The sequence below is a fragment of the Poecilia reticulata genome, chromosome 5, assembly GCF_904066995.2.
Source record: "Poecilia reticulata chromosome 5, P_reticulata-male-v2, whole genome shotgun sequence".
Lineage (NCBI taxonomy): Eukaryota > Metazoa > Chordata > Actinopteri > Cyprinodontiformes > Poeciliidae > Poecilia > Poecilia reticulata.
In genome coordinates, this window is record NC_088834.1 from 8,685,874 (window position 1) to 8,703,555 (window position 17,682).

The window sequence follows — 17,682 nt, forward strand, 5'->3', positions numbered from 1 at the left end:
CTAATGTGAATGTTTCTGTTTTGAGATTCTGTTACTGGATCATCCTCTTCTGGCCGCAGAGGAGTTGAAGATAAAAAGCTTTTCTAATCCTCTCCTCTTATTTATTTTGACAAAATGCCATTTTATTTTCATCTCGACCTGACCTCAGTCTACTGTTACCGCTGCTGCATACATCTTCATTTTTGCTGGACTGGGTCGCTCTCTTAATGTTAGTCAATTGGTCCCCCGGGAGTGAGCAGAGAGGTTACGCAGTGGATGGCTTCTGCCCCAAACAGACATCATTCTCATGGGAACGGGCTGGCCAGGGAGTCCAGTGTGCAGAGCGTTCTTGTTCTTAACACAGCAAAAGAACGCCGGAGAATACATGGAGTATGCATGTGGGATGCACATCTCCAGATAAATAGATGAATTCACAAAATCAGCTTTCTTCTATGGCCATTAGAGGCCTAAGTGATATAATTAATCTTTGGGATGAGGTGAAGAGACGGAAGCATAAGAGGGAACCAAGGATATTTTCTTTTTCTTTTTTTGCATTGCTGAATAAATATTACTAAAGGTTTTATTTTCACTCTTTCGAATATACCATACATCAGATTATGTTTCTGCAATTTAGCTAAATGTATTTTTGGGCTTCATTTCCTGACCCCCCACGCAGATACACTAAGGAAACTTGGGAAGGGATATGGTAAAAGGTTTATTTACGAAAAGACAAAAATTATTGTTCCATCATCAGTATTTCGGCAGTTTTGTTCCAGGGTTGAAGTGAGCAAGAAGGGGGTAAATTAAGATCCCGTCTTTAGGTTGTGGAGGCATGCAAGAGAAAACTTTACCAAAACCAGAGCAGAAGATTTAAGATCCTGGACATGAAACAACAGTATTTGGAGAGCAGGCAACCACTGGAGATGAAGGAACTAAAATGGACAACCATGGAGCGGGTGAGTCACCAGGAGAGGAACAACCGAAGGATTTGGGCTTGGTGTGGAAATCAACATAAGATCCAACAACAAAAGCCTGATCATCAGATGAAGACTGAGTTTTTACAGACAGGTGTGCAATCTACACCAAGTCAGTCATGCCCTCCAGCAGAGATCTTCTGTTGGGAAGAGTCTCACACAGACTCACATCCACAAACATCATCATATTTGAGCTTTTAATACAACTACCAGAATTACTAATAAATGTGAAGGCTGCTGTGTGAATGTTTATGAAATGTAAGATGGTAGGTTAGGCCTGATTGACGTGCTCTGAGTTAGCTGTCCTCATCATTTCTCAGTGTTGGTGGTCTCTGTCATCTCATTTTTATTTCAGGAGTAACAATGTCATGAACCGGCCCTTTCACCTTTCTTCCATGGGAAACACAACGGAGATGAGGATGTTTTTCTTAATCCAGGATTTAATTTGAACTATGGTTCTTTTTTTTTCTTCTCCTTTCTAAACTTAATCTCTGCCTTTTTTTTAATCTGAATTCTTGTATCTCTCTTGTTGATAGCTATAAATATATCTTGTCAAAGGCTGGCAATTTTGGTATCTGGTGCCAGTTTTTTCAAATGTAAGTGAACATTCTGTTTGTTGTGAATAAATGTTTTATCTTCTGCATGAAGCCATGTGTAGGAAAAACAAGCCAAAATCCTACAGTTGATACACATTTTTCTTTCTGGGAAAATATCCTGACCAAATTTGTGAAGCCAGTGGGAAAAGATAAAGTAGATTTTTGCATGAGTGCTTTGACTCAGTTCGCTTGGTCTTCATGATTTACTTGTTTTTACATTTCAAAGGATATTCTGCAATAATATTCCTCTCCAATTTAAACAATACAAAAAGGATTACTGTAGAAATCAGGCAAAAGTAGTGAGGCACTGATTAGTATGAGAATAAAAATGGAGAAACAAGAAACGGATCAGATTTAGTTAAAAGCTTACAGACAAACACAAGGAGAGAGGACAGAAGAGAATCTCCTGTCTCAAGGTTTCCGATGGTAAGTCTCAAAAAGAAAAAAAAGACATTTGGCTCAGACATAGATCACATTTGAATACAGCCTGTGGAATCCAACACATCCCCAAAGAGAATAAAAAGGAATGACATTGGAGATGTTCCACATTTCATGTTAACACTGAACATTTCTCTCTTTTGACAAACTTGAAACACATTTCTTAAAATGTAAAGTAAATGTAAGAAATGTATTGCCAGCTCACTAGTTACATTACAAATGCAGACATATATTAGTGGTTCAGTGGCGACTGCTGGGTGGTTGATGGCAAGTGAACCTTCAAATCAAATCCTGCTTTGGGTTTTTTTTATTCCACACTGAGCTGGCTCAAGGTACCAAAACGTCACAGTGTTAGATGTGCTGCACTTTTGATTAAACTCAGATGTTAGTGTTATAAAGGACTTGTGTTTTTTTCCACTAATATACACTGTGCAAAGTCTATTCTGACAGGTGAAAATATATAATAGATAACACATATTTTTGTTAAGCAGAAGAAAAAATAATACGGAATACCTCTGAAATATGTATATTAGCCAACAAAAATATTTACAATAACATTTGTTTGTATTGTTCTGTTTTACTTTACGCAAAACCTTTAAACAAACACGTTTAACAAATTGTGCCACTCTCAGCTACGATATTTAAAACTTGTTTAAAAATACAAAATTAATTTCTGTTGTAACTCTGTTGTAAAAATAGAGGAAAATGAGTTGCCACCAGGTAATTTTACTAACATTTACTAACTTATGTTCCCTTCTATGTCATAATGTTGTCTTTGTGAGTCCATGTTGATTCTTAAACAAGTATATTAAGTTAAAGACTTATGCTTAAATCTTGCAGAAATTGAGGAAACATTTCCTTGTCATAATATCAGAAGTAGAAAGGCTTAGCAGAATACATGTAATAAAGCTAAAACATTGAGATCTAACATCCCCATTATCCTGACGTAAGTTCTGTTCCAAAATGTGAAGCAATTTGATTGTACTATATCACTCTCCATTACAACACAAGCTGTGTATAAAGACCTGATTACACAACGTCATTAAAAGAAGAAGAAAAATATATAAATAGAAAACATGCAACATAAACAACCTACCTTGCATGAGACGGTTTAGTCCAATCAAAGTTTTGTTCAAGCTGATTTCTGTCATCTTTCTGTAGCATTAAAATAATTCTGCAACTGATTTTTGCCACCTTATGCAGCCTTTTAGCTCTTTCTTCAGCCGTTATATAAGTGGGATGGTGTGACCGCATAGTATGCAGCCAAAGTCTCAAAGTTGCACAAAACAAAACCTCCAGATGGCTTTGGTTGTTAGGGCAATGCGCAAACATGGCAACCAGTATAAAAGGAAAGGAGGACACAGCTAACTATCAACTGTATGTTAGAGCCAGGCACCTTTATTTGAAACCTGACTAAAAATAACCCACTAATGGGAAGATTTGCCAGACACAGTCATTGTGCTGAATGCTTGCTCATATCTACAGACCATTCATGCATAAAAAAAGCAAACATGGTTGGAATCTTTCCCAACTTTATAGAAGTTCTGTTCAGTGGAACTGCCACATGAGTTTAAATGTGAAAACTAAAGGTTTTTGTGGCCTCAACATCATATCCTTCAGATCCCTCAGGGAATCTTCATCAGTATGTAGTGTAGGTGAAGTATAGTAAACACTATATGTAAACACAGTCACTGTCAATCACTTTCAGCACCTCTGACATGGAAAAAAATCAGAACCTGATGGTGTGACAGCACTTTGATGGATGAGGGCACGACCCTCCTTACACTTTTTAATACTCCGCACCTGCAAAAACACTTGTTTGGTTGTAACCTGAGATTATTTCACATAAACAAACTGGATGAAGGGATGACAGGATTAATGGATATTTTGTGCCTGTGCAGTAATAGACACATTTTTTGAGGGCAGACTCTTGATACTTTAAGTAGACACTGTGTTATTTTCAAGGTAATCTTCAATGGATCATCTTGTTCATTTCCTGCAGTTTTCTACTTCTTCTTTTTTGGAAGCCAAAGAGGTAAATAACTTTATTACTATTAATACTGAATATTAAGCTAAATAAAGCTGAATGGTAACTCGTTTTAGTTTTAGGTTAATTGGCCTATCTGCACATGTTTATTTGTCTCTTCTTTGGATCCAAATTGTATCTTAATTCTCTCCAGTAATAAATGTTTGGACCTCAGTACCCCTAAGCAGGATTAAGCAGGTGTATAAAATAAATGAATGGATTACAGGAAAAATGCTTGACATGTCAGTTCCTATCCACTTGTGGCCACTTTGCAGTAGTTTCTCAAATGAACTCTCTAATCCTTTCTTTCTACTTTGAAAGGAGGCTACTGAAAATTCACACAGAAAAGGGATTACAGTAACATGTGAAGTCCACAAAAATTAAGGAACCTCTCTTAAATCTCTGGTAGCTTTTTACCCATTGAGGTTGATAAAAAAAATAAAAAAAAAAACAGCAAAAAAAAAACAATCAAAGTAAAATCTTTTTTTTTGGGTGTGCATGCAAGTTAAATGCTTTTACATCGTTGGGCATCAAAACTGCACCATAAAATTAAGCTCTGACTTTTTTCCAGGTCATGCAGCATGTTTTCATTTATTCTGACACAACTTTATGCTTTACAAGTTTGCGGGTGTCACTCGTATATGCAGTGCGTTTTTATTTTAACAACATTATACATCTGTCATCTCTCAAGGTGATTTCTCCCAAAGGCGACACACAGCATTTCATCTCCTCCTTCTGGCAACTCATTTATATGAAACTGGAATTCAGACGCTGCAGATTTGATTTCCAGCAAAGAAAGCTGTAAAAACAGATAGGTTCAAGATTTACTCATTCATTGTTATTGGAAAACAAATAATACTCTGGAGGACCGTATATTTTAATCTTATAGATTTATTTCTTTTTCAACTTCTAGAAATATAATTTGATATCTTGGTAATATGGCTCTCAGCTGAGTGTGCAGAGAGCCATAAAAAGCCTTCTTTTAAGAAACTGTTTTTCCAGCAGGTATTCCTGTGGGTAGGCTGTGAATTCAATTAAGATAGCAAAGTGTGCCAGAGTTCAGTGTGTTAAGACTCCCACAGTGACATGATGGAGAAATTACATTTGTAAACAGAAGATCCATGGGAGAGATTAGAGAAATCTCTCAGTGTCAAGAAGTATTTTCAGAACAGATTCATACACATACATGTATATTTGTAACTGTTGAAATGATCAGCAAGAAGTAGGAAAGCAAGGAAACGTTTAATCACTAATTTATTACCAAAGTAATTCTCTATAAGAATAAGATGGATTATTCATAATTCTGTTGTGTTTGTCAAACTATATGTGATTTGTTGTGTTGTTTTCAAAGGGCCCAAAATGCTTCTGGACAATCGGTCATATCTGTCAAGCTTTTTCCAACTGTGGGAGCAAGAATAAAGAAATAAAACACATTAATTTATGTTCTTATGGCATCTCAAGGCCAGACAAAGCAAAGCTTTTAATGGACTGAGAGCATGAAAATGAGAACTATAAATTTTCCAACTCCAGTCAAAGAACTCTGTTTACATGAGTGTCATGTATTAAAGGCTTTGATGAGTTCAATGTTTCTTCCTCTAACAGAATCAAGGAAAGACAAGAATTGTTAAAGGAAATGCACACTGGTCTCCTCTGCAGAAATTAACCACTGGGGGTCAGCATTTTAGCATAAAGAGCCGATATGAAATATTAATGACTGAACAGCTGAACATGTCCTAATGAATTCAATTGTTGCTTTTTTAAACTTTTAAATATTACATTATCTCAGATTACGTGTAAACAGATTTATTGATAAGCAAAGATCTGTAAAGTAATAAGAAAATAAGTGTTTTATTTTATTTAAATTTTTTTATTGCAGACACCTAATATCACACAGATATTTCTAATTCAACTTATTTGAATTTAATTTATTCAGATTTCACTTTCATCTTCAGAAATAGCTTTTAGCAAAGGCTCCATGGGAATAATTACTAGAATCCTTAATAATTTCCATAAAAAAAAAAAAAAATCTATAAAAATTCTTGAAATTATACTTCAGATTTTAAGATAAATGGGTTTCTATGAACTTTTAATTAGTACTCATGGCTTTATAAAATGGGAAATAAATAAATAACACCAGAGGTTGATTTTTTTGAAGCCACTGGTGTCTATATAGGACAAGGATACATATTTAGCTTGCAACGGTGAACTGGATGGTAGTTAAAAAGATTAAATAAAACTTGCTCTTCCTCTCTACTAGAAAACAGCATCAGTGGGTGTAATGAAGTCTCCAGAACACCCATTAAAAGCTACAAATGTGGTAGGAGCTGTGTAATAAATAAGTCTGGTAACTGGTACAGGACTTTAAGAACACGTCTGCTAGCATTTTTCCTAGCACTTTAATTAGCATTGCAATTTAAGTATTAATTTACACATCATGAACAATTTGCAAACATAAAGTTTTAATTATTCATGAGATATTTGTTGAGGATTTTAACAACTGGCGTATGTGTGGATATTTTTTTGTGTGTTTTCACAACAGTATAAGATTAAACTGTGAAATAGTTATGAAAAGTAAATGGTAAAACATATATGTTTATATTTATTAAAATGTGTGCTGTGTACTCAGGAGGAGTATGTGATTTGGTAAGCTGCCTACAAGTAAATAATCGGTTAGTTCCTGTACAGCTGAGACTATCAGAAGCTGCCATTTTCTCATTGTTTTAGAAGGCCATCAACTTATTCTCTTAACTCTGCACCAAAACCCCTCACAGCCAGTGTTAAGATTTGATTGTTTAGTTACTGTTTACAACAGTTTTAGTAATATGCCAAATATTTGTCCCCATAATTTTTTTTTGCAGGCACTAAAATAAGAAAAAGCTATGGTTTCTGTTGTATTACCCCAAAATGCAAATCTCATCCTATAGCTGGTAATTTTCAAAAAGACATATTTTCTGTGTGTGTGTAGTAGAGTCTATATTATACAATATGAAAAAAAAACTCTTCATGTTTCTCTTCAAAGAAAGAAAATGAGACAGGAATGCTTTCAACAAGGGAGTTAAAGCTTAAAAATAGTGTTGGGAATTTAAATTCACATCTGTTTTTAGAAAAGCCTTAGCTGTTTAAAGATTCCAAAAGCTTTCCATAAATGTAGGAAGATTTCCCACCATTACAGATTATAGTGTTTATACAACATTATCAGCTTCATTCTGACTGTATCACCAATGTCTTTCAAAAACCGATAAGAGTTAAAAATGACCTTTGGTGACCTGTATGAAATAAAACATGTCCAAAATGATCGTCAGTTATTTATTCATAAGTAGTTTAACACATCTTTAACCAGTTTAATATCTTCTGGGTTTATTGGTAACTAATGACTGTCCAGGCACCAATCTGGGGATGAGGTGCATGTGTGTTTGACAAGTACAGAGCAGAGTTTGTCAGAGGTCAAACTGAAGCCTTGGGTTACTGACAGGCTTTTAAATCCCTGAGTAAACACAACACAGCTCCCCAAACTCCAGGCAAGATTAACCTTCATCAGTCAAACCTCACTGCATGAGGAATATTATGTGATCTATGTGCAGTAGACAAAGGCTGATACTAAACCTTTGTTCATAAAGCATGCTAATGTTTAAATCTAAACTCATTTGATCATTTCTCTGTACACCTGTGATTATTCTTCTATCCACCGTTTTAACTTTTAAAGGGGCAATATTAAGTATTCTAGCCACATAGTCCCATTTTATAGCACAATGAAGTAACTATTTTGACTTCAGTTGTTATAAAAGTGCTACATATATTAAATATTTTGTAAAAAAAATTACTTTGTAATTTAACTCCTTGAAATTGGGCCTCTGCTCTTTCTGAATCTCCACCTTCAGGAAATCATCATAACATTGCTCCTCTATTAACCCTTTACTAACAAGTGTTGCACTGAGAAGTAGCTCATATATTGAGCTCAGCAGATGCACAGTTCCACCAGGTATTTGCTAATTGCTCCTGGCTAGTCTGAAGGAGCTGACTGGGGGAGTCAAGGAGGAGGGTTGCTCTCTAACATGGAAGCATGGAAACTGCAGCTCCGAAGAGAAACTGAGTCTTAAAGGTGGCGCTGGGTCCACTCAGGCGTTTTGCACAACTGAGCGGTTGCCATGGGAGATTCAAGAATTTCTGTAAGAATCAAAGCAACACTCCAAATGTGTTTTTGATGAGGGAACAACAGAACATGATGTAAAGCTCCAAAAGTCAACTTTACATTATTTTGACCCTTTAACGTGTTTTTAGCAACTCCAAGTCTGCTCTGTCATATTTAATAAGAAATCACAATCTTTTCTCTGCTCTCAAGCCTAAGTGAAGTTTTGATCTTTTCGTATCTCCCTAATTTTGTGTCTCATCAGCTCCTATTGCGTGTTTTTACACACCTCATACATGTTCATGAGAACAAGAGAAAAAACTAATTCCTCAATTTAAAGTGAAAAAGAAATCTATAAAACAATTACCTATTTAATCACAAGGACATGTTAAAAATAATTTTACTGATTCAGCACTGAAAATGTTTCTCTGTAAATAGATTGAACCCTGGGTCTTATAAACACAAATCATCTCTGCATGTGTTAAAGCACTTGGTTTTGCTCAAAAGACTCCAAACTGTATGAAATTTCTATCCTATCTGTGTTTTCTTTTCAGATTAGCCAGTGGTCTCGCTGATGGCAAACATTGTATAAAAAACATAATCACACAATGGAGCCATCGGTCCGTGTTTAATTTGGAGCAGCTGACGTTGTTATCAGAGTCTAAAGGCCAAAAGCCATTAGAGCTCTTTAGCACAAGGCTGGTGTTCCACCCAGGCTACATGCTCACATACACTTGCTAGAAACTATTATTTCAGTTATTAGTTTTCACAGACAGCTTGATATTGTAGAAAACAGCCCAGTCAGCACAATCTAGTGGTGTATTTGGAGGTCAGTGTCTCCAAAGGCTGTTTGTGTTCAAACTAAGTGTGCATATTATACTTATGCGTTTTATATTATCATTTTATTTTCCAGTGCTTGACAATTAGCATGCCTCAGTCATGTTGAGGAACAGCATGATTTATCAAGGCTTAAAATACTGAATTCAACATTTTACTTAACATATGGACCAGATGATTATTCAGTTGATTATTTGGTGCAGAATAGTGTGTAGAAAAATTCAAGTAATTTCATTCAACAATATCTTCATAACTTATATAATATATTTTATTCTTTCTTGCTTTTATTTTTTATCTTTTCTAAATAAATCAATACAAATAAATAAATGTGTGGGTCTTGACAATTATTTCAACATCTTTTCCATTCAATAAAATAAAAAACATTAAACATTTGATGTCACCATTAATACTTTTACTTACTTTGTTACATTACAACCACTTTTATTTATTTTTCAGGGATTTTATGCAGTATATCAGCATAAAATAATTAATTGCAGCAGAATGGTTTATTAAAAATTTCCCCAAAGGAAGTTTGTTGTTGCATTGTTTTGTATCCTTCAACCAAAATAAATACATAATATGTAATGTGACATAATCCCAAAAGGTACAAACTGAAACTTGCAGAGGTTAAAAAAATTTTAATTTTATGGATTACAATTTTGTTTTTCAATCTGTCTATCTATAGTTTGATTTCATGCTTAATTTTAGTCTGCTTCCTATTTTTGATAAAGAACAAGTAGAGCAGTGGCGTAAATAAGCAAGTAAACATTTCAGTAGGATGTGGTTTGAGGGAAGATTTTCTGATCAAGAATGGTTAGACGTGCAACATTTGTATTTTGGTTTGGCAGCTTGAGCTTTATGCTTTGATTCTTGTGAGAATCTTTATGAATATAATGCATGGTATGATGTAGCTCAAGAAGACCAAAAATAACGACTTCTCAAGTTTTTGTCAGAAAATGGGCAAGAGAAATCATTAAACATGACAGCCAAATGAAAAATCTGCAACAACAAACAGAACAAAAAACATTCCAACTTTGAAATAGCAAACAATCAAGAAAAAAATTAGCTGGATATGTAAAGTTGTAGGCAATAAGGATGCATACAAAATAAAATTAACAAAAATAAAGAAAAATATTATGTAGATAATTTTTCGAAAAACAAATGTAGGTGAGAATGATTTTCTTTTATTTAAGCGCATTTTGATTTTTAGAGTTGATTTTCTTTAACCAGTTCTTGTTCACTGTTATAAAAGCTACAAAAAATATATTTCTATTTATACATTACACATATGTCTGTGATTTGTTACTAAGCTAGCCAAACAACTTGTCTCCTTCAAAATAAAATGCACTTATATGGACCAGTTCTTCAGAAAAACCGTCAGCTAAATGCAGTCAAATAATCATAAATTTCAAATGTCTCTAGAATAAGAACAATACACAGATTTCTGAATCATAAAGCTCCAGTAGAATATAGTGTTTACTCCTTTTTTGACTGATGACAGGTAAATGAAAAGCTATTTGCAAATTGTTCATATTAAGATCAGAATATAAGAATCAGAATATGATTCTTACAAGTGATTCAGAAATTTATTGCATTGTTTTATCTACTGCACGTTTTTACAGTCTTTAGTTGTTGCAGCCTCACTACAGCACCACACAACATCAATAAAGGAAGAACATGGGTGGAGAAGTTGAAGATGCTTTAGATTACATATTCAGGAAATGGTGAAAGAAGACAAGACATCGTACAATTTCAACACACGACAACAGTCCAGGACGTGCAAAATGAAGAACATCTTCCTGCTCATCATCCTGATTTCAGGTAAAATTTGGGTTCTTTTTCTCTCTTTCTCTCCTTTTATATCTGAGTTATAACTGTTGTTGCACAATTTTATTTACTGTTTTCATATTCTTGAGGAAGCATTACACTTACGGTCTCAGTCGAGCACCAGATCACAACGGAAAACTAACGAGTCAAATCTATTGAATTGTATTTTAATGCAACCAAACGCAATTTATGTTCATAACTAGTTTGAATCCACTGGCATTTGATTTCACACATGGTTGGTGGTTTTGACATTGCTTCAAGGTTTTCCTTTAGGATTTAGAAAGTTTGAAAAATTACACAAATCACAACAATTTTGTCGTGTTAAATTTGTTTCTTAGCTGATAAATTGTCTCAGTGACTGGCATGGCACGGTCTGAATATTTTTATCTGTCTGATTTACAGGTTGCAAGGATTCATTTGGAAAAAAACGATGCCTGAAAGATGTGACTGAATTTACATGCAGTAAAAATGTGAAAATATTTACTTCCACAATTAACTCAGAGCAAAACAATCATATTGATGTATGCAAAGAAAGATTTAACTCCCTCCTGTTCCATTACAAAAGCAACAGCGTCAGTTTGACTGTAATGTCAAAACAACACATCGGTGAAATTTTAGAAGTAAAAGCAGGTAAATTACACTCAACTTTTAAATAAGAAAAATATTGTCAATAACTAACTGTATTTAGTTGTAAAGCTTTAGAAATGTATTTGCTGAATAAAATTTTCTGTTTTAAATATTTATCTTTCTGATTTGCAGACAGCTGTAGCTCATCAACAGCTAAAAAGCACACAATATGTAATTATCCAGGTCGAAACCAGCCAAAAATCCAGTTTAGGTGCAAGTCCAAGGATTTTGTCTGTGAAGAATTATCCCCACAATCATATCAAGTTTCAAATGGTGAATTTACAGAATTAATCCATGAAGGGCTCCCACACAAATATTTTTATTCATGTAAAATGGAGAGGAGAAAAGCAGAAAATCTTTATGATGGATTCATTCTAACAATTACTGGTAAATAATTCTTGAGTAAAATACATCGTGAAATTTCATTATGTTAAGGTAACTTAATTTTCTAAAACTTTTTTTTTTTTACAGATATTGTAACTTTCACAAAATCACCAATTATTGGAGAGAACCTCGACTACTTTTGCAAATATGATGACAAAGACCAAAACCTTGGTAAATTTGTCTGTAAGGGAGAGGATCCGACCAATTGTGATGTTGTCATACACACCAAAATTGCAGATAAAAAATCCAGGTTTACAATAGAGAATAATAAGAAAGGTAATATCACTATAACAATGAAAGACTTAAGAGCCATCGACTCTGGTACATACTGGTGTGGAGCAAATACGTCCAACCGCCAAATATTCATAAGCCGACTCTTCTTGAATGTAGGTGAGTCTAAGCCTGAATTGAACTGTTGTGGTATTATTGAAAAATGTTGACCTTGCATGAATGTGAGATGAAGAAATACCTGATTTAATTTTGAGGTTAATTTATTCAATTTTGTTATTTTTTTAGCTTCTCAGCTAAGGACCTTGCTCTAATGATGGTTAGACGTATAAGCAAAGAAATGCTGGTGACAATATCGAGGTGCTTCTGAGCTGAAAGGGAGGAGAATTACAGGAAGTGGTTTTATTCAGCAGCCATTAATACAGGAAGCGCAATACAGGAAGTGCTTGTAAAATTATCATTCCTGTTTGTAAAGTTTACTTGTGTTAAATCACAGATCTTTTAATTAATCACCAGACATACATGTTTAAGTAAAAAGACAGAATTATGTGCATCTATTTCTTTTTATGATTCTTTAACACAAACCTTGGGAGGAATGAAAACAACAAAAACACAATCAGACATCAGCATTCTGGGATGCACACAGCTGGTAGTACAGTGTTATTGGTTATTGTGTTTCCATTTTATTTCCATTTTCCTGTGATCAGACAGAAGTTGTGATAATTATAAAAAAACAGCTGTGAGAAAATGACTGAAAAGTAATTTCTAAAAAGAGAAACTGAGTGTCAATCAAGCAATAGGATGCTTGATTGACACTCTGGATGCTTGATTGACATGAAACAGTGATTGGTGATAAAATCATGTTTATGAGCATCATTCTTCTACAGATTTATAGTTCAAAACCCTTTCACATGTATCATAATATATAGTTTTATCTCCATGCTTTTCATCTCTAGTCACAACACCCACATCTCCTCCTACTTCATCTACGTCTTCAGGTACTTCTGGTAAGATCACATCTTTACATCACGACATTTATTTAGCTTAAAATGAGTAATGGGGAACATTACAATCAAGCAACATCCTGTTGCTTGATTGACACTCTGGATGCTTCATCTACGTCTTCAGGTACTTCTGGTAAGATCACATCTTTACATCACGACATTTATTTAGCTTAAAATGAGTAATGGGGAACATTACAATCAAGCAACATCCTGTTGCTTGATTGACACTCTGGATGCTTGATTGACATGAAACAGTGATTGGTGATAAAATCATGTTTATGAGCATCATTCTTCTAGTCACAACACCCACATCTCCTCCTACTTCATCTACGTCTTCAGGTACTTCTGGTAAGATCACATCTTTACATCAAGACATTTATTTAGCTTAAAATGAGTAATGGGGAACAAGCTGGTTTTGGTGTTGATTTTATATGCATTGCTTTTTTATTTGTTGTTGGATTTATTTAGTAACAGTATCCATATCCTCTGCCTGTAGAAAAACATCATGCTTACCAACCTTCACGACATTTTTACTTTGTTTCTGCAAAATCTATTTTAGATTCTTTCAAATTTGGGTAATCATGTTTCAAACTGTTTCAAACAATGCCATTTCTTTCAGGTGGCTTGAGTTCAGAGGCGAAAACATCAATCATCATGACAGCAGTTGGAGGGACGCTGATTATTTTGCTGATAGTTACGTTTTCTCTGTACAAACGTAAGAATTTACATCATTTATTAGCACAACATACAATAAAAGGTCTCATACAGACAAAATTAAATTTATTAACTGTAAATGTCATTATCAATCCTAATTCTAAAACATGGCGAATCGTGTCAAGATTCTCAATAGAATTCAAAAGAACAACATTTTACCTGAAATCATTATTCCTGAATAGTCTGGAATAAATTTTACTTTCAGTCTAAAACTGGAAAACTAAATAAATTATGGAAAAATGTATGGATGACAACAGCAGAATCCTGTTATAGGATTATTCACTAATTTACTGATTTTGCTGATCATGAAAATCATACTGTAAAATTTTAATCTGCTTTGTGCAAAAATGTCAGCTGTGGCTCCAATCCAGTAGCTGGTTACCATCAATGTGTGAATGTGTGTGTGACTGAATGTAGTTTGAAGTCTTCTGGGATCTTCTGGATTTGATAAAATGCAATTTACCGTTGTGTTTCTTATAGGATGTCTTTGTTCAGATAAAGCAGAAAACAGATCTGGAGAACAACATCCCACAGAGGTTAGTGCTTGTCTGGAAGGATATTGATGTATTTAATTTGGTTACTTTTTTCAGCCATATTACTATAGTGAAAAGAGTTGGTATTGAATATGCATTTTATTTAGACTAAATGGGAAAAAAATAATTTTTAAACATCTATTTCTAAAAGGACTGCATATATGAAGAGATACCAGATGGCCTGGAGACAAAAGTGGGCACCGTTTATGCCACAGTCAACTTTTCACCTAACGACCCAGCTTCATTGCATTATTGTACTATCAATTTTCAAAGCGGTTCCACCAAAACCGCTGATGGAGAAGCTCAGATCATGGAACCCTCCTCATCCTCTTGTCAGTATTCTGCCATAAAGTTGAGCCAAAACTCAGCTTCCCTCAGTGGTCCACCAACCAAATGTACAGGCGAACCGCTTTACTCAGCAGTCAAGAAGTAACAATAGAAAATGAACGAAAAAAAAACAAAGATGTAAAAGATTGGAGGACATAAGTTTTATTTCATCAGGGCAAACATTGTAAATACTTTCAAGCTGTAATCAGTTGATGTTTTAAAATATGATACATGACATCTGACTTGTAGTGCAATGATGGAGATCAGTATTAAAGTTTGGTTTCTCTGTTCTCTTCAGCCTCATATTTATCACATCACAGAATGCACTGCGACAGTATTTTCCTTTTTTATGCATTATTCGACAATTGCACTTGAAAACCATCATTACTATAGGTGTATTATGCTTGTTGTTATGTGGTTTTATCTGTTTTGTATTTGGTTAGTGTTCATATCATTTTTTTTTTGCTTTCTGCATCGTTTTATACCAGAAAATAAATAAATAAATAAATAAAAACTTTGCAATGCATTTTATGAAATGGATACACACACATTGCAGCCCTCAGTTTAGCACATTTTTAGTTTAAATGCAAAGAATTCTAAAATGTGCATGAAAGATATCACACATTTGCAAGCTGAACACATATTAACGTCCACAGGCATTAGAAGTGAACTCTTCTATTTGTACAGTATAAGTCATGTGGTCATTTACCTCTATGTGTTGCATAGGATGGAGAAATTAATAAAATCTTACAGCAAAAATAATTTAATATCTTTTGCAATATTATTGTGCTGTATTATTACAAAGATAATATGCTGTCTTTCTTTATTGTTTATTTCTATTTTTTTATATACATTGCCTGTTTTGTGTTTATAAATGTATCTATATGGATGGCTGATTGACACTTGGTTGCTTATTGTATCGGAAATTGACTTATGAGAGAAGGGGTAGAAATTATAAGGCTTTTTTTCTTCCAATTACTTTTTTTCATTCAAAACTTTTGTTTTTATCAACATGTCCATTTTAAACTGTAAATGAATTAAATAAACAAAATAAATAAAACTTTTGTTTTCATTTTGTAATCAAAATTATTCACTTTAGAATAATTTCAGTTCTACACCTGGGTCCTTGACAAATTCTCATTAAAACAGACTTTTTGGCAGAACATGAACTAATGAGATCTATTGATATGTAAATACACACAAGTTGTTGCAAATCTATGATAGAAATTCAGAAAATGCAGATAGTGATGTGGTCACAAGACCATGAAAACAAAGATCTTTTTATTTGTCTTCTCAGTGATGACAGGTAAAAAAACTATTGGTTTGTTATTCCCATTAATAATCACTGTCATTACTAATCATTCTGTTTGGTAGTTTTATTCTCTTGTGGTTTATGTTGTATTACACAGGGCCTGCAAGTGAAAAAAGGCTGCTCAAATAAATTAACTTTTCAATAATATTCCAATTTACTGGTATGTAAAGATATGCACTCTCTTTATATTTAGAGTTTTAAACAAGTAGTTGAACAACTTAGCTCCATTTGTGTTTAGCTTCAACTCTTAAAAACGAAAATCATCACCATGCTTCAGAGGTGAAAGTGAACTTAACCAAGAGTCACTGCATTCTCGATGGTGTGCTGCCGTTGCCTTTACTGCATCCTCTCATGTTGCTGATAAGATCATGAAAATGTTAAAAGTCATGACCAAGGCCCAGAAACCTCATTGAAACAGGAAAATTCAGCAGATCTTGATGAGGCCAGCGACCTTAAATAAACTTTCTACAAGACCCGGAAGTTTAGTTGAAATAATTTCTCTAATAGCTCAGAGAGAAGGTCTTATTTTGAGGACCCAGATTACAAGAATTAAATAATTGAGGATTTAATTATTTAATTTAGTATCTTTGTGAAGCAGTTTTGCTGATGCATAGAAGCTGTTCTTGTTGCGGTGGAGAATCACAGGTTTTTGGAAAAGCTGCAAATATAAATTATTTCCAAGTACAGAGCACACCTGTATCATGAGTGTCACACAGAAGTGGGTAAAAAGGATCTGAACTCCAAGTGAAGTGGTTTGGAGTAGACAGTGTAACCAGAAATTTAACTCAAATCAGAGTAGCAACACAGTATGATAATATTCCTCTAGTAAAAATAAATAGTACAGTGCAGTAAGGGTATCTTCAAACCTGGTAGTCCAGTAGACTGGACACCATTGAGACTGCACTGTCACAAACTATCCAAACTTATTGATAAACCAGCTCCCCGCCTTGCATGTGTTGGCACTGCACGAAGAACTACTGAAGGAAAAAACAAGAAAACCTCAGAAGAAGTTATAAGGGCAACTTCCTTCTTCACAAGATGTAAACAAAAATGGAGTAGCAACAAATTTTAGCGTTCAAATGATTTCTCTTTTGTCTTTGGAAAAAGACAATGAGCAATTTCTCCCTCTAGTGTTAGACTCTTGCATTTGTTTTGATTCTATTGACCCAGAAAGCCCTGCGCTACAGTTTGCTTCTGGCTTTTGGAGGGTCTCCAGTTCGCTTGCATCCACATGTGTATTTGAACTGCACCAGAGTTCATTTTAATCTAACCAGAACCTAGGTTTTTAGGTGGACCAGAGTTAGCTTTTTTGGTTCACGTCTACATCACTGTTTGATTGCACATTCACACCTCCCCGAATGAACTGTTCTTAATCTAGACAAACACACTGGAGTTTCATTAAGACCAACTAACCAGGGCTGGTGTGAATTCACCCTTGGGGTGCATTCAAATTTCCTAAGCAGGAAAATAGAGTTTGAATGTCTGTTAGGGTAAAACCTAAGGGGGGTAAATAGGGATTTTGTGAATGCAGCCCTGTTTAGTCTGCTTATTGTTTGTGGCCTATTGACTAAATGCATCAACCCACTTACCAACGGAAATCTGTCACCCTCCCTCTCTGTCATGTTGACTTCACGTGTTTACACCAACACTCTGGTAACATTTTTGAAATACCTAAAAAGGAAAAAAGAATGATTGACAATCGATGTGCTAAAAGAGTAAATGTCTCCTCACCTCCAACCACTGAAGAATA

The 17,682-nt window shown here is 34.4% G+C and overlaps 1 protein-coding gene across 2 annotated transcripts; it reads left to right on the forward strand.

Annotated features, from left to right (window-relative positions):
• The first annotated feature begins 10,686 nt into the window (after positions 1–10,686).
• LOC103464818 (uncharacterized) lies at positions 10,687–15,680 on the forward strand. Of its 2 annotated transcripts, XM_081606965.1 has the most exons (9): positions 10,687–10,797; positions 11,206–11,433; positions 11,563–11,817; positions 11,902–12,204; positions 12,999–13,049; positions 13,344–13,394; positions 13,666–13,761; positions 14,241–14,296; positions 14,445–15,680. In XM_081606965.1, exons 1-9 carry the CDS (start codon positions 10,698–10,700, stop codon positions 14,724–14,726), a joined length of 1,422 nt encoding a protein of 473 aa, XP_081463091.1. In that variant the 5' UTR covers positions 10,687–10,697; the 3' UTR covers positions 14,727–15,680. The 2 variants fall into 2 exon arrangements, with proteins under 2 accessions (XP_081463091.1, XP_081463092.1); XM_081606966.1 differs by lacking the exon at positions 12,999–13,049.
• The last annotated feature ends 2,002 nt before the right edge of the window (positions 15,681–17,682 follow it).

Coding starts and splice junctions, on each gene's coding strand:
- LOC103464818 (XM_081606965.1), top strand. CDS start 10,698: ATGGTGAAAGAAGACAAGACATCGTACAATTTCAACACACGACAACAG. Junction 13,395..13,665: donor TACGTCTTCAGGTACTTCTG/GTAAGATCACAT, acceptor CATTTCTTTCAG/GTGGCTTGAGTTCAGAGGCG. Junction 14,297..14,444: donor GAGAACAACATCCCACAGAG/GTTAGTGCTTGT, acceptor TATTTCTAAAAG/GACTGCATATATGAAGAGAT.